The sequence below is a fragment of the Tenrec ecaudatus genome, chromosome 18 (genome assembly GCF_050624435.1).
Source record: "Tenrec ecaudatus isolate mTenEca1 chromosome 18, mTenEca1.hap1, whole genome shotgun sequence".
Lineage (NCBI taxonomy): Eukaryota > Metazoa > Chordata > Mammalia > Afrosoricida > Tenrecidae > Tenrec > Tenrec ecaudatus.
Genome location: NC_134547.1, coordinates 68,407,834 through 68,425,374, shown reverse-complemented (window position 1 = coordinate 68,425,374; position 17,541 = coordinate 68,407,834). Strand labels below are relative to the sequence as shown.

The 17,541-nt window shown below is 52.3% G+C and overlaps 1 protein-coding gene across 1 annotated transcript in view; it reads right to left on the bottom strand.

Moving 5' to 3' along the window:
- Positions 1-12,140: 12,140 nt before the first annotated feature.
- WWOX (WW domain containing oxidoreductase) overlaps positions 12,141-17,541 on the bottom strand; it is a 936,085-nt gene continuing 930,684 nt past the window's right edge. The window contains exon 9 of the mRNA XM_075537052.1: positions 12,141-13,085. Coding sequence (XP_075393167.1) covers positions 12,897-13,085 — 189 coding nt within the window. The 3' untranslated portion in view covers positions 12,141-12,896. The remainder of the gene's footprint in view (positions 13,086-17,541) is intronic.

Below are 17,541 nucleotides of genomic sequence, written 5' to 3'. Positions count from 1 at the left end.
GCGGGGCCCTTGTGGCCATTGGGGAGCTACGTCTGCTGTTTTGGTGGCTTCCTCAAACCCCGAGAATAAGGGGGCTGGAGGTACAGGACTGGAAACAAGTGTCACCAAGCCCCTGCTGTGGGCCAGTCCTGCACCAGGCCTCTCTCTCTTACCGTGGGCCAGTCCTGAGTCAAGCCTTTATCTCCTCACCAGTCCATGGGGCCTGATGCCATCGTTGTGTTTTAGAGCCACGGAATGGAGAGAGAGCAGACGAAGACCCCAGGATGGCACAAGTGGAGGGTCGAGGAGAGAGGGGGAGGGGGGCTTCTGATGTGTCTGGCTGGACCTTTTTACTGTAAAGCCAATGAGCGCCTGTGTGCGTGTGATCTGATCTTACTGCTGGACTCATGGCGGCATGAAGAAATGGCACGCAGCTCTCCGCGGGCTTCGGAAGGGAGAAGGAGAACATTCCACGCCAGCCAAGGCCCAGGATCACAAGGCAGAGGTCAGCTGTGCCTCCACCCTCCATCCTTCTTCTTCTTGGCCTAGTCTCTCCCTCCCGCCCCTCCCCTTCTCTGCTGGGCTGGCGAATCCATTGCCAGTGCCACGTAGAACTCACAGACAACGCTCCTGGTGACAGGTTTTATTCAGGAAGCTAACATCTCTTCTCAGCCATGCTGGCTGGCACGTTTCCCTCTGGTCCTCGGCCTCTCAACCGCATGGCCCCTGACCTCTGCCTTGGTCTGGGAGCCAGGCAGCCCTCCTGCCTGGTGTGCCACATGGGTTTGTTGCTACTTCACTGCTCTGTCTCGTCATCTCGGTGCTGTGGTCTCGGGTGCCTCTGGTGCCTCCACCACTCAAGGCACGGGACTTGCCCAGGCGCCGCATGGTGCTCTTTTACTTGATGGGTCCGGGGTTCTCTCTCCTTGGTTCTGAGATGGTCTTCTTCCACCCAGAGGAAAGACAGAACAGCACTCCATCCGCGGTTAGTGTTTTGTAGACATGCGATGTGCATGGGCCAACTCAGTCCTAAACAGGAGGCACAGAGCAGGCTCAAACTCAACCTCACTGAGTCATAGCGACCCTATAGGACAGAGTAGACCTGACTCATAGCGACCCTATAGGACAGAGTAGACCTGACTCATAGCAACCCTATAGGACAGAGTAGACCTGGGTTACCCCCAAGAATGTAAATCTCTATGGGGGTAGAAAGCCTCATCTTTCCTTTGGGAGAGACATGGATAAACCCGCTCTCACTGCCAGCGAGTTAATGCTGACTCAGGTGAACCCCCCGGGATAGAGTAGAATTTCCCCTGTGGGATTTCTGAGACGGTAACTTTACGGGAATAGAAAGCCTCACCTTTCTCCCACAGAGTGACTGGCAGTTTCAAACTGCCAACCTTGTAGTTATCAGCCCGATGTATAACCCACTCTACCACCAGGGCTCCCTGGAAAGACTCCTATTGAAGCATCCTGACTCCACCATGTGGTGTGATCAGTGGATGTGACTGACGGCGTGCGTGGAGCTGGGATGAGATCACACTGACAAAGCTCCTCCGGGTGCGGTCAGGAGATCACACCGACCTTGCTCTCACTGCGAGGGATGCGTTTTGTTTTGATTTCCTTTTAGCCCCTTTAGTGATTAGTGCTTTCCCTGTGTTTTGAATACTTGTCATTTCCTCTCCCCAGATGAAATGCCACACCACTCAGGAAGCATTTTTCTGCCCCAAATTGTATGTTACCATCGAGATTACAAGAAGGAAATGGTGGTCTGTCTGGCAGGGATTTTTTTCCACTCAGTGGTTATATTTGCTGAGCTTTTGATGGTGAGATATTTCTTCCAACGCTGTTTGATGAGTACATTTGTTTAGAGGTGTGTAGGACATGTCACTTGACTTTCTTATAGTCCATTGCTTAAACAAACAAACAAGCAAAACACTGTATTGAAAAACAAAACAAGCAACCAAAGTCAGTGCCCTTATCTACTTCATGTCAGGGTGACCCTATTGACGAGAGGAGAACACCCCTCTGGGTCTCTGAGGCTGGAGATCTTTCCAGAAGTGAACCGCCTCAGCTTTGTCCTGTAGGACGGCCGGTATGTTCCGAACAGCCAACCTTTGGGTTAGCTTCCCGGCTCTTAACCCCCATTGTGCACCTGGCTTCCTCAGCAGAATCAACACCTGCTTTATCATTTAGTTCGTTTTTAGCAAGCAACAATAACACACAAAAAATGGAACAGGAGGGCTGGTCACACATCCACAACCTGAGTGCCAGCCAAGCTGGGAACGAGGGCATCCAGTGAATTCCTGGGTGGAGGTGGACAGGCTGGGATGAAACAAAGGCGTGCGTGGCTCAATCTTCGTGGAGCATCTGACTTCAGGAAAGGCAAGTCTCTTATTGGCCACACTCACCTGGCCAAAGGTGTAGGTCATGTAATGGCTGGTTCTTGGGGAATGAAACAAGAAAGTATGTGTGTGTGTGTGTGGGGGGGGGGGGTGTATCTTTACACTTGTTCCTGGCTTTTTATTTTATGGGATACAGTTCTAAGGCCTCCTACTCTGCCCCTGTGAAACTGAAAGCTGGTTCTTGGCCAGCCCAAGAGAACTTCCTAGGGGATCAGTTATTGGATTCTGGGGAACCCCCAGCTCCAACGCCTCACAGAGAGGGGCAGCTGGGCGTGTGGCCTGTTTTATTTCCATTTTGATAGTATATATATATGTATATATAATTGTTTAAGTACTAAAGCTTACTTTAGCTGTGAGACATACGAGTAAGCAGGGAGAGGAACTCTTGGGTTTCCTGTGTCCAGAGGTCACCATTAGTTACATGGGGAGACTTGGAAAGGGCATGGGAAAATAGAGTGGAAAGAGAATGGACGTTCTCCATAGACTTTTTTAAATTCTCCGGTCTGTATGGAGGGCCCCGGTGGCGCAGTGGGTTAAGCACACATGCGTGGGTGTGGCGGAGCCTGGTGCCACAGTGTGGTAGGCGTCTGGTCTGATCACCATAAAGTCCAAACCCACCCGCCTCTCCACTGGATGAACTAGGAGGCTGCCTGCTCCCCCAAAGGTCGACAGCCTGAGAAACCTGGTACAGCGTCACCGTGAGTTGGAATCCAGTTGGTGGTAGTGGCGTGTGTGTGTAGGGAGACTGGTGAGGCTTTCTACTCCTACACAGATTTCTAGGCTCAGAAACTCACAAGGACAGTTCTACTCTGCCCTACAGGGGTCGGTGTGAGTCAGAGTTGACTTGATGGCAGCGAGTTTGGTCTTGTTTGTGGTGTGGACGTGTCTATTTGTTTAACAACAACAACAGAAAATAGAACGATGGCCCCCAAACTCTTTTGTGCCCCGTCTTTTTTACTTCCTTTGTGTTTAGCATCCGTCCAGTCCATAAATTTCTCCCAGATGCCACTGGATGGTGAGCAGAGAACCTCTTTTCCAGCTGAGGGGCACTGAAGCTGATCTCAGGGTTTCATTACTGTGAGCATTTAAGATGATCGCTTCCCTGCCGATAGTCTCACAAAGACACTTCCTCCTGTTAAGAAGCGCAGGATGCAGGGACCTAAGGAAACCAGCGGGCTGGGCTTAGGCAACTGAGGGTTCACCCAAGTTTTGTTTGCTTTTGTTTAAAGTCGTGAGATTTCTCACACCATCAGGATATTAATATGGTTTTAAATCTCTAAAAACTGCCTTTCATGCATGTGTGGAGCTCACCTGCACACCTGTGTGTGTGTTTATGGAGGTATTTATTGTAATGTTTCATTAGCAGTCGCTATGTTACTGACAATGACTAGTGAACTTGATCATGTTTCGTGGGCTGCCAGCCCTCGAGGTACACAGTTTGAACCCAGCAGCTGAACTTTGGAGCAAAGCTGGGGTTTTCTGCTCCTATAAAGTGGGAAACCCGAACAGCTCACAGCGGATGGGCTCTACGTTGTCTTAGAGGTTTCTGGGACTCCCAGTCAACTAAGAGACAGTGAGGGGTTTGGTTTTTCAGTCTGTTTTTGTTCTCTGCTTCCACGCGCTGAGGGTGCTGGTGCTATGTTTGGGGGCATCTAGGGTGATTTACGCAAGCTTCTAGAAAGTTCTGGATTCATGTTCAGGAAGCGGGGTGGTGTGGCTGACATCCTTAAATCTGCTCACTCCCCATTCCTGGAGTCGGTTGGGAGGCAAACCATGGAGAAAACTGTAAAGCCAAATGCTTCCTCAAGAAGTCTTTCAAATCTAGGCCACACCAGGCAAAACCCCCCAGATCCAAGTCTCAGAAAACCAGGCCAAGAATCCCGAACATCTACCTGGAGTGGCCAAGACCCAAAAGTCTGTGGGCGCTCCAGCCGGTGTCTTACACAGCTGAACACCACCCGGCAAAGGGCTGGAAAGGCCCGCTGACCCAAAGTCTCGCTGGAAGCTTCTGTACTCAGCCTTTTTAAATTTAATTTCGCTGACACAAACCTCCTGCCCTCCCACTCCCGCCTCGATTCCAACGGGAAGGAGCATTCCAGGCCCGTGAACTCCAATGGGCATTCCTCAGTGAGACTCACGCTGCCCAGGGAAACTCACCTGCTGTTTGCAGAGAAGGCCCAGGGCAGCGAGGCCAGTGGTGCAGGCAGTCCAACAAGAGCCTTGCCAGGCAGTGTCCTGAGCTGAAAATTTTCCATCTGGTTTCACCCCGCCAGCACGGGGTTCTCCTCCCAGGCTGCACGAAGAAAGGAATCAAGCTGATTTTGCAAATGCTTATTTATACAGAGACAGCCAAGCTTCACTTAATGTCTGCAGCAAGTTCCATGACACAGCACGGGACGTGAACAGGACGCGGGGTGATTTGGACGTCGTGGACACTGTGTGATGTGGACGTTGTGCAAATGCTGTGCGCTAGCCCAGGGGCCTTCCAAGAGTTCGTGGGACAATGCCATTCTCTCTCACTTCCTTTTGTCACACCTCCTGAGGCCCCTGGTCCAGGCTGCCCTTGGGTGGTGAACGAGACCTGCTCCTACATGTGCCTGTCAGTTGAACTTGTCCATACACTGGGAAAGTTAGATGTCGCTTGAATCAAATCACAGGCAAACCTTTGTCGTTATAACTAATGTATAGCCCGCTCCTCTGTGCATAAAGCACGCGTACACACACACACACACACACAAGCAGCTCCACTAACACATCTTTAACGTGGTCATACAGTGATAGCTATGCCTTGCTGTGCACACCAAAGTAGTCCCTGTCTGTTCTTATCAATCACTCTGCGTACCTCAGGCTTTCAAGGGGTGAGGACCAGCCCTGTCTGCCTCACAGTGTTAACCAAATTGCCGCTGTGCCGATGGAGCATGCTGGGAGGAAGCCTGCATTAGCCAGCAACAGTGAGATGATTGAGTAACAACCTCTTTGCACCCCCATTTTCTCCTGGGTGGTGTAGTGGATGAAGTGTTAGGCTTACTGCACAGTTGGCTTTTATGCCCCCTCCCAAGTTAAAGGCTATGAGTCAGAATGGAGTCCATGGCTGTGAGTTTGGCTGCCCCCGTCCCCTAGGTTTGAACCTCCAAGCTTGTGGTGAACAACCCAATGCTTACCCAATAGCGCCGCCAGAGCGCGTTCGAAAGGAGGGTCCCCGAGGTTGAACCTTCCCGTTGAGTGGGTCCCACTTGGCCCTCCCATGAAGGCCTGAGTCTCCCTGTCTCTCCATAGGGTCGCTGTGAGTCAGAGCAGACCTGACGGGGAGAAGGAGAGTTGGACTCCCACCTCAGATTCCGCAGCTGGCAGCCTGCCTACAAGGGCAGCGTCTTGGGGAGTGGGTGGGCGGCCGGCCCATTTTCCTACACTCTGGTGCTGCCCCGGCCACAAGGAAGGCAGTGCCTGGGGGATCTTGGGAATGGTTAAACACATAGGCCTCCATGAACCCCAGATGCCGGGGCTCCTCATTTGGTCTCTGGGCTGCATTCTCAGGGGTCCCTGGTGGTTGAAGAGGTCAAGGGAAAGACAGGTCACCAGTTGGCTAAGAGAGCAGCAATGAAGAAGGGTGGTGTCCTAGGGTGACGCCAACGGAATCAGCTCAAGCAGGGGCTTCAAGGATCAGACAATTAGTTTCTCACCATTGATGATGGAAAGAATCTGAAATGGGGCATTGCCTCTTTTAAAGGCCCTCTTTCCCCATCTCTCTCTCTCCATCTTTCTCCCTCTACACACCCCCACTCCCTCTTCGGATGAAGGTCCTGTATGGAGCTTTATGTTCTTCGAAGTTTACTCAGTGATCATGCCGGCTGTACCTTCTCTATGTGTGCTGGCTTATGACCGGCTTCTTTATTTCTCAAAAGAAATCGCTACAGTTGGGGGTCATTCCAAAAGAGGAAGATCTTCAAGGGGATGGATTGACACAGGACTCCAGTCATGGTCTGAACCACACCAGGGATTGTAAGCCTGGCACAGGATGATGTAGTGTTTCATTCTGTGACACGCAGAGTGGCTATGAATCACAGCCAACCTGATGGCGCCTAACAGCAACAGGTGTTAGGATATGTTACCCCCTTTTTTGGAGGAGAGCGGGCAGCAGATGCTCAATTTCGTTCACCCCACATGAGTGGGCTGATTGCTTTCTTCCCAAACCAAATGGAAATGCATCCTGGATCTTCATGCTAACTGAAGTCTTTCCTTGGCCCAGGGGGAATGCGGAAGACGAAATGTTGATACTTCAAATAAGGACACCAGCGGCTTGGCACCGTGAGATGGAAATCACTGTTGGATGTGAGACTAGGATGCCAAGATAAGGGCGGGGCGGGGGGGGGGGAGAGTTCCTAGCACCCGATGCCGATAACGTTCAAAGAAAGAAGACTGGAGCAGTAAGCTGCTCCCTCTCAGGTAGCTCAGCGGGACTGGGGTAAGTGCCAAGTAGGAGAGTCTTGACCTCGAATTGTACCTCTGCTGCTGGAGGAGGTGGCTGATTAGAAGACAACAAGCTGCTTGCTTAAGGATGCTAACTGTATCATTCAGCCTAAAAATGTTGCTGCTGCTGTTAGACGTCCCAGAGTTGGGCTTCAATTCATGGCGACCCTTGATAAATTATAAATGACTAGTATTTTCATATCTTACACCACCCACTGTCTCCCTTCAACCACATTTCTGTTGTTTAACTCCCACCTCCCACTCCCTCACCATCAGGGAGATATACATCGATCATTACAATAGGTTTCCCCTTTCTCCCCCTTCTCCACCCACCTTCCCCCTTCCCACATGGTATCGCTATTCCCATTATTGTCCCTGAGGGGGTTATCTGCCCTGGATTCTGGGTGTCAAGAGCACTTACCTGTATGGTGATGGTTCTTGAACGTAGTGTGGCATCCCCTCAAGGTGCTCATGGGAAAATTCCATTCTCTCTTCCTTCCATCTTCCCCCAAACTCTTTGAAGCCCATTGTATTGAAACCAACATTGTTGCTACGCTATTGATTCGGCCACATAGTGGCCCTATGGGACCGACTGTTTCCTGAGTGGCCGATTTTGTTCGGCTTCTTCTGATCAGTCTCCAGTTCTCCTCTGACGCTCAGGGGTCCAGGATTATCATCCATGCAGGTTACGTGTGGTCTCCAACGTCTGTGTTGGGGTCTGTCTAGCATGTCTGCCATCTTGCTGGAGACCTGCACATTTTGTTTTTGTCTCATGGATTATGAGATCCATGAAGGAACATTACTTACTGTGTCACTTCCGGCCTGTGTGTCCCATTTCCATTCTTCCTCCCTTCCTTAACCCTTCTCCACTTTGCCTTTGGATGCAGAGTCCTTTTGACTTCCAGTGGCTGATGATTCCAAGGTGTTTGTACTCCCTCGTGTGGGTGTTCCCCTGATCGACCGCCCTCCTGTTTGGCAAGACTAAGCCACGGCAGTGAGTTCATGTGCAGACCTAAATGGTGACGAAGGGCCCAAGTCTCCAGGCTTCCATCAGTGGTGATCGGACCAGAAAGCCTGGCCTTTTTCACGATGCCGAGTTTTGCTGCACGTGTTTCTCCCCCTCCTGGGATCCCTGTGAGAGCAGTTGGTGGCATGGCTGGGCTCCATCCCGTTCTTCTGGTCCAATCCCTGGTTCCGTCTTTACTATGTAAGCACCGCGGGGGACCGCCCTCGGTGAGATGGGCCGGCACAGAGGCTGCACTGATAGGCTCGTCCACAGGAACAACGGTGAGGATGGCGCAGGACCCTGCAGGGTTTTGTTGGGTTGTGCACGGGGCTGCTATGGGTCGGTGTCGATGTGATGCCACCTCCCAAACACGTGTTTTATGATGAAATTGTGCTCCAAAGTAGCATGTTTAGAAAAAATTTGTACATGTGCTATGCCTCACTGTCATTGAGTCAAGTCTGGTTCCTAGTGACCCCCTGGGGCAGGGTAGAACTGTCCTGATGAGTTTCCGAGCCTGCAATTGTTCATGGGAGTAGAAAGCCTCATCTTTCTCCCACGGAGCGTCTTGTGGCTTCAAACGATGCACCTCATGGATGGCAGCCCAGTGTGTTCAAAACACAGAGGTTAAAGACGATGAACAGAAAGATACGATGCGCCTGCAATATTGGAGAAGGGATGAACGAGGGCATGCAGTGTGAGCAATTGGGGGACAGGCCCCTCAGGCCCGAAGGGCTTTCTTTATTTAATCTCAGCTTTCCTGTGTGTTATACAAGAAGGTGCCAAAAACTCCATGGAAAATTCCATTTTCCACTGAACTTTTCAGAGTCTTCCGTGTGTATGTGCTCGCATGTGTGTATTACTGACGTAAGCATGTTGTCTGTTACAGGACAGGAATAGGTGCGCTCCTTGGCATGGTGAGTGTAAGTACCTGCCGTGTGTTGTTCTTTGTAAAAATCCCTTATTGGGATGCGATCCTTTGAGCAACACGTCAGAGTCCGTTTTCAGCAAGTTCCTGGATAACAGTTGTGCTACCGTCAGGATTCATCACCAGTCTGCATATTTGAGAGGCACGGTGAGATCGTGCACGGGAAGCACCTTGCTATCTCACTTTCTGTCTATGCAAACTTTCAAAAAAATGGTAACTGGACTGGGTGGGCATTTTGCAAGGCAAATCCATCCGGTCTACCATTGACCTTAATGAAAGTTATCAGGCCTCTGTCCCTGACATTCAAAACAGAACCACCCTTAAGCCCGTTTTCAAGAGCAAAAGCACACGCCCCGGGCTTCCGTTATGGCCAGGGACTCTTTAAAAGCGCCCTTTCCACAACTATGGAAGCTGAACAAACCATCTTTAAAATGGATCCTTGGCATTGAGTATCAGGAGCAGGGCCATTCTTGAGCCGGAAGTCAATTTAGTCTATGTCGGTGAGCCTCCCGCCCGACTCAGGGTCTACATGTGATGGTGCTATTCTAAAACCAACCCCTCCGCCAGCCCAGTCAATGGAGTCATGGCAGCCTCGTTGTGGTCCCACAGGGCAGCCGGTGGATTGGAACAGGCAGCCTTGCAGTCAGCAACCCAACACACCCCACGGAGCCCCCACCACGCAGGAGGGTGCAATGAAGAGCCTCTGGGATCAGACTGGGCTTCACATCCTGAATGTGCTGCTATTCACCAGCCCTGGGGCTCGGGATGGGTTGCTTTGTCCTCCTTCATCTCTGGTTCATCATAAGACTCCTGTGTCTTTTGCTCAGCTGAGCAGCTGACAGAGGAGCAGGGTAAGTGCTGATATAGCAGTGCTTGGGATTCTGCCATCGGTCGGTGCCGTGATGGGGGTGTCATCGGCTCTCAAGTTGACTCTACCTCGCAGTGACTCTAGGACAGAGAACAGTCCCCAGGGTTGTGATTTTACGTGGACTTTGGGATTCTGCCATCGGTAGGTGCCGTGATAGGGGTATCATCAGCTCTCAAGTTGACTCTACCTCGCAGTGACTCTAGGACAGAGTAGAACAGTCCCCAGGGTTGTGATTTTACGTGGACTGTCAGATCTGTATCTGTGCCCACTCTCGTCAGCCCAAGGCAGCTTGCACCCACCACCAGTGCGTGCTGCTGAACATTTCAATTGGCATTCCATCAATCCCACAGCCCTCAGTGGAGTGTGGACTTCTTCCTTGAGCCCACTGGTTCTTGGTTATATGCCCCATCTAGAAGTGCTTGGATGTGAATCCGTTAGCTCTCTGTGTAGTCCTTCCATTTCCTTTTGAAGCCTCCAGTCTTGTTCAGCATTTTGCCCATAGAATCTTTCAGGCTTACCCCTGAAGGCTTGCGCTTTGGGAGGGGGGGGCAGTTCTTTCAGCTTGAGACGAGCTACATGTTGTCGTCTTTTGGCTGTCTCACGATAGGTCTTGGCATGTTTCACTGCACTACTTGGTCTTCTCAAGCTGTCTTCTGAAGCTCTCCGTTCAGTTCCTTGACTCCATCGTTTCTTCGCTTTGCTTTAGCAGATCTGTGCGGTCGAGGACAAGTTTCAGAGTCTCTTCAGACATCCACTTTGATCTTTCTCGTCTTTCTAATGACTGCTTTCTTCATGAATGATGATTTTAAAAAATCATTCTATTGGGGGCTCTTACAGATATGATACCAATCCATAAACCAAATACATCAAGCGAATTTGTACATATAATGCCATCATCATGTTCCACACATCTTTCTACTTGAGCCGTTATCAGATCCTCTTTTTACCCTCCTTCCCCCACCTGTGCGATGATCTTGATGGGGTACCACAGTTCATGTGGCCTTCTATCAGTACTCATACTCCTGAGATGCTCTTCAAATTCCGGGGGAACATCCACAAGGTTCTGTTTGGGCGATGGACATATTCTTTAACTTAAATCTGAATTTACATGTGAGCAATTGATGGTGTGTTCCACAGTCAATCCCTGGCCTCATTCTGACTATGAGCTTCTCCATTGTCTCTTTCCACAGATGCAATAAATTAGATTCCTGTGTATGCCATCTGGTGAAGTCTGTGTATATAATGTTCATGTTGTTGAAAAAGGGTCTTTGAAATTAACTCATCAACCGGCAAAACTCTCGTGCGAACGCCAACTTCCTTTCCATCCCCAAAGCCACATTTCCTTCCTCTTTGTTTCTAACAAGCAAATTCCAATTACCAGTAATTCTCGATGCACCTTGACTGCCTGTTTGGACAACTTCAGTCTGCAGAAGGTGGTAGAATTCTACAGTTTCTTCAAAGCCTCAGTGGTTTTAAATGACAAACTCTACTGCCTGCAATTCTGTTGGTGGACTGGGTGGGTCCTTTTCATCTGAGGCTGGCTAGGGCGGGGTGACCTCCTCCACAGGAGGACAGCGGCAGCATTCCAAGGGAAAGCAAGAAAGGGCACAAGCCCTTTGCAAACTGACCAGAGAGAGCTAGGTGGCCAGGGCTGCTGGGGAGGTGACCGCTCACCCTGTGGAGTCGGTGAGAGTTAGAACAGCCGTTGAGCAAACAGTCTGCTCCTCCTGAGCATGATGGGCTGACCTGAAAGGTGGCCCTGTGTCCTGGTTCACAAGGCCCCGTCATCAGGAGGGGTTTGTAAGGAACAACATGGCCAGGTGGGAGAATGTTCCCTGAAGGATGCCTTGCCGAAGGAAAGGCCTGGAGCCTCCCTAGGATCTCAGGAAGAGCACCCTGTGTTGTACCCAAGTGGTCTTCCTTCTGTCCTTGACAGAATGTCCTTTATGGGATTAGGGTGTGAGCAGGGATGAGTGAAACAGAGCGCCCGAACTCCTCTATCTGAATACAGAGGGTCCCCAAATTACCTTCACACTCAGGGCCATCCAGTCGATGATTCCGATTCAGAGTGATCCTTAGAGGACAGGTAGAACTACCCCTGGGGGTTCCGAGATGGGAACTCTTTACAGGAGCAGACAACCTCATCTTTCTCCTGCAGAGCAGCTGGTGGGGTCGAACTGCTGACCTTGTGATTAGCAGTCCAAGTCCAACGTGCACCCCCTTGTGGCACCACTAGGGTTCCTTCTAATGGCCTCGTCCTGGGGAAAGGAGCAGGGGACCAAACCACGAAGGACGAGGCACCCTAGGTCAACGGTGAAGCATCTTAAGGTGAGCCCGGGCCACGGTCATTTACTGTTTCTCTTTCTCTCAACAGAAAATACGACGCTGGCATGCTCATCGCGTGAGACAACTTGGCCCGTTGCCAGCCCCAAAGCACAAAAACACACAAAAAAACTCAGAGAAGAAAGAGGAGAACGGTGGTTCCCTGGCATCTTCAAGAAGCGCTTTATTTTTTTCCTCTAGATATTTCTTTTCTACAAAACAAAAACAAAAAACCACACACGTGAAACAGAAACTGACACGAACATTGAAGGAAATCGTACAAACTTCAGGTGAGACTATCCAAGCATGTTCTTTTATTCAGCGTAAGGTGAAGCGGGACAGTGGAGAGACTGGACTTGAGAAAGCAGGGCATCTCTTCCTCCTGGGGATGGAGCTACCACCCAAACACCTTCTGACCACCTTCAGCGCCTTGGACTTGATGCCTCCATCCCTGCCTGTCAAGTTAGCTGGGGGGTGATTTGCAAAGCATGTGTTGGGTGCCATCTCTAAAGAAATTCCTTTTCTCTGCTAGAGCTGTTTGGCTAGGGCATCCGGAGCTGGCACATGACGCCATCCGTGTCTTGGTACCACCACCATTTGGGCTGGCAGGTACACTATCTGCCTGGGCATAGACAAGCCTTGGACGGACCAACAGCTCGTGCAGGATGAAAGCTAGTCATCTTGGTGGCAACTGGAAGGGACCGGGACACCAGGTGACTGGAGGGACCCTCAAGCCCACAAAGGTTTCGTGCCCCCAGCAGAGACTCACATCGAACTCAACCCGGAACGTCCCTGTGGGGCTTCAGTTCCAGCTCTGTGTTGTGACAAGTCTTGCTTTCCTTGAGCCTGGCTGCTAGGGGATGCCAAGAGGAGGGGTGGGGCTGGGGGGGGGGGCGGTTGCGCTGATCATTTTGGTCACCCTGCTTAGCCAGAGGGGCTGCCCAGTCGCTCCTGGAGCAGCCTCTCGCTGAGGGACCACAGGGCCCTGGCCGTGTCTTCGTTCTGGGCCTCGGGGGAGGGCATGCAGCGGCAGCAGTTGTTGAAGTACATCCCGCCAAGGCCCTCGAGCTCCGGCGCTGCAGCACAGTACACGGTGGTGGCAGCTCCCTGTTGCTGGAATTCAAAGCAGACGGAACACAGCGTTAATGGGACAAGGAGGTACTGGCACTCCCAATGAGTTCTGAACACCACCACCACCCCCTCCCCGGGAAAGGAAGCGGTACAACTCTCCTCTCGGAAAAGTTCTTACAGGGGAAGGCTGCTGGGTGGCAGTAACCCAGGCCTGATGCAAAAAGAGCACAGGATCTCCAACCAGCAGAGAAGAGATTCCCTAAGCCGCCACCTGAGTGGACAACGGAGACTGGTCCTCGAAGCGGCTGTGAGTGAGGCCACCCTCTCAGCCCGGCCAGAAGGGGCTGCGTGTGCCTCCGTTCATGTGTACTGCAACCTTACACACCTGAACCGTGCAGGTATGGACTGAGCCAGACCATGTCACACAGGATTGGCCGTGGGATGCAGATGAGAGAGACATTGCCCCCAGTTCACTTCTAAAGGCGGTTACCAAGTCCTGCTTCTCCTGCCTGGCTGTGGGGGCCACAGCACCCTGAGGCACCTGGATGTATTTGGGATGTTGTAAGGAATGGTTTTTGGGGGGGAAGGGAGGGTGTTGCTTAGGGAAACAGCGGAGGCAGGCCTCTAATTAATCTGGCATTCAGGACTACGAACTAGTCTACGCTCACACAACGCTGCTGGCTCTGTGGCAGGGTGCTAGGTTATCCACCCCATCCAAACACAGCTTAACTGGATCCTAGCACCACTGAGAGCCATGGGCCTGCTCAGAACCAGGGACCTAAGATGTTCAGGTTCAGGAAAGTACCAGAAGGCCCAGACAAGATCTAAGATCGGCCCATCCGGGATTCTTTCTGCTGCTGAGTCCGAATCTCCAAAACCACACGATCAACCAGGGATCGGTGAGACGTTCCTGGGCATCTTGTTGAAATGGAGCTTCGGACTCAGTGGGGGGGGAGGGGGGGTGGGGACAGAAGGTACCGGTTCAGAACCTGGGCCAAGCCCTCTGTGGTGGACTGGTAAGGAAGCAATCAAGGCCCAGAGACTGGGGGGTGGGGTGGGGGGATAGGGAAGTAGGATTTGAAATGGTCATTTGGTTCCTCCCACTCCCCCCACCCCCACTCCTCAAAGACCCAGGTATTTCCCAGGGTCAGTGGCAACTGCTTCTCCAACGGAGTTGGGTGGATCTTGGCGCCCATCAACCTCTTTCCCCGAAGTGTCCCTCAGGACGCCGCACTTTCCACCTGACTCACTGACTGAAGGCGCCTCTGGGGCTTCAGCAGTGTCGCGCTGCCTCACAGGTAGGAGAAAGGACGGTGCCTCTAAAGCCCGACCTGAGACCTCGCCTGTCAACTAACCGGCCAGGTGTCCCACCTTGCTCACAGTTGCGTTCAGGTGGAGGTACGTTCCTTTGGGAATCTGGGTTAGATTCCTGCCTTCCTCGAGCTACTGGAAAGGATTCTAACACGGGTGGCATGGCGGTGGGTACCCCCACCCCCTGAAAAATGAAGAGGCACAACACACTACCCCTGGGAAAGCAAGAGGCAGACTTCTTCCAAACCCAGTGTCAAGTCTCATCACCCAGAGCCAGCCCTTCAGAAATACTCTCTTGTCTGACTTGTGCGTTTGCTGGGCAGGGGTTTTGCACAACAAGACGGAAGTGACGGGGGAGTGGGGGTAGGCCTGGAGAGCTAACATGTCACTTCTTGCCCATCGACCTTGGAAACCGCAAAACCTCTACCAAGAACTGGCTTTGATCCCGGAGACACCATGTTCCAGCTCAACATTCTTCCTTCTGCCACCTTCCATCCCCCCTGGGGATGACCACGCCACCACCTCAGATCACCTGAAGGAAGCGGTCAGTCCTAGGCCGGGGCCTAACCCTCAGTGATGGGCCTGTGTTCCTGGGGAGCACCAGCCCCTCCCAGCCCTCATCATCTTCATCTCTTGCAGGACAAAGCAGCAGGGACTGCAGCCCCCCTCAGTGCCCGAGCCCACCAGCTTCTCAGGGAAGTCTCTCTGGCCAGCTGCAGCCATGGCAACCTGTGGGTGCCGGACAGACAGCGTGAGGCCCCGGGGGTACGGGCAGCCCATAAGCCAGGTCTAATCTTTGGCTCATCCGCTTTGCAGCCCGAGTCTCAGGAGAAGGAGGCGACGCCACTGGAGGGAAATCTTATTCGTTACCTTGCTGGTCCCGCTGATACCAGATAAAGCCTTTTAAACTGATGATGATAAAAATCAACAACAACCCCCCCCCACCCCCAAACAGGACCAAAACCCCGCTTGGATCGCTGTCAGCCAGCTTCCATGTCACTGGCGGGCCACCAGCAAGCACTTCATTCAGGAAAGGCGAAGCTGCCTGTGCTAGTTTGCTTTTGTTTCCTTCATGCAAGTCTCTGGAACAAGGGGTCCTGGGTTGTCGCCACTGGTTCCCCTAAAATCATTTTTCAAGGACAGAGGAGGTGGCTGATCCTGGGGTGTGAGGAGTCCCAGGGAGCTCCGTGGAATCCTCCATCCTACCTGACACTTGTGAGCTGCGGACAGCCAGAGCCTCTTCCTTGTTGGTGGATGTAAGAGCCCCTGGGATTCTTGTGTGGGGTGACGGCTTGGGGGTCAAGCTTTGCCCCGTTGTCCCCCGAGCCGGCAGCAGCAAGGTGGGCTTCGGGAGGCGAGCCCGCGAGGGCTGTGTGTGTAGAGCTGAGGCCCTGAGGTATAAAGCACCCATCTCCCCCCCCCCAAACCCCTTTTGTTGGGATGAAAATGTTAAGTAGCCGCTTTTCATCAACATTTATTTGATAACTGGTCACCACTGTCGATTTGTCACTGTCAGCACTGAATACAAATGGATATCGACTCTCTTACAGGAAAGGGCTAGAGAGGGCCCTGATAGATAGTACAAGGTAAGAAGAAGAGACACCGCCTCCTGCTGCCTGCGCCACGCTGGGGAGTGCTCTAGTCCCTGGCCTGCACTCACGACTCCCGAAACAGAGCCAGCGCTTCCTTTGCAGGGTTCTCAGTTTGGAGGTGCTCGCTCGTGTGCAAGAAAGAATGGCGTTTGCTCTGCCACCAAAAGGATGTGTTATGATGTTATCTGGCTAGCTAGCTATCCCAGTCATTGCCAGGGAGCAGGTTGGGCAAAATCTGAGGCGGCCGGCCTCTTCGAGCCTGGGGACTATCTGTTGGGACTCTCACCTCCCCGACCTGGTCCTGGGGCAACTACTTCCCAAATGGACCCCAACTCCTGTGGAGCATGCTCATGGTGGAAGACAGGGTGGCAGAGAGGTAGGTGTCTTCTAGACCTGCTGCTTCATTTATAGCTTCTGTGGTAGGAAGGGCCATGCTGGGGCCCTGAACTCACCTGGGCTGTGGGGTACACCTCCCCTGCGAGGTGTACACTTCCTTCTCAAGGGATACTCCCTAGCTTCCCCACAAGTCCTTGAGGCCCGACAAGGTCAAAGTGGCTGCAAAAAGAAGCTTTGCTCCACAGGGAGTTGCAGTGATCAGGAACAGTCCGAGGGTGACAGTGACGACCTGGGATAGGGAGCTGGTAAAGGCCATGGTGGTACCTGGGAAAGGAAAGCCACCTGTCCCAGACCCACAATCCGCTTACGGGTGGACTCAGAACCACCCCGTTGCACACAAAACCTCCTTCCCCAAGTATTTGAAATGGTCGAAAGTTCATGGGAAAGTGGAAGTAAGAGAGGAGGGAATTTCCCTACCAAGGACACGAAGCCTCTTCGGCTCTGCTTGTCACCCTGTCACAGCGATACATGGCTCCCACTGAGGTTAAGCTTTCTCATGTCACCAGGCCCTGGTGTGACATCCTGATGTGGGCTTGCATGCACGCACACGCATGCACGCGGGATGTTGAGAGGGCATTTCCCCACTGTTGAGCTAGACAAGGAGCTAAATTGAAATGATAGCCCTGTGGATTAACCAAGATAAAACCCAACAGCTACCCGCTAGGCTCTAACAGCAAGGATCTTGCTTGAAACATGTCCCCTCCAGATGACAGAGTCGCCCAGCTTAGGAGTACACCCCTCTGTTCTCAGAGCATGAACTGAACCACATCAAAACCAGCTTGGCGCTCCGGCCCCATGGCAGAGGCTCCCATGCACGGTAAGAGGAGCATGGCCTTCTGTAGGCCAATGCCTGTCCGCTCTGTCCCCTCCTCTGCTTCTCCAGTTACTCATGAGTGACCCCCTCACCCACAGCCACCCCTTGCAGGGGGGCTCTGAACAAAAGGAGCCTGGAGATCGGGAGACACTGAGAGCCGAGTTCCTTCGTCACATTCTGCCCTGAACCTTGGTAAGGAAGGGAGGGCAGGTGGGGGCTACCAAGAGCAAACAGTTTGACTGCTTGGGGGAGTAGAAGTGGGTTTTTTGGAATTTTTCCCCCCAAGATCTCTTCCAGACATTGAAAGCCTCCACCGATTCCAGGGACTTAATAACGTGCTCAGAGGGAGATCTCTTGCTACACGCTTTCCTTTGCTAAACGTGAG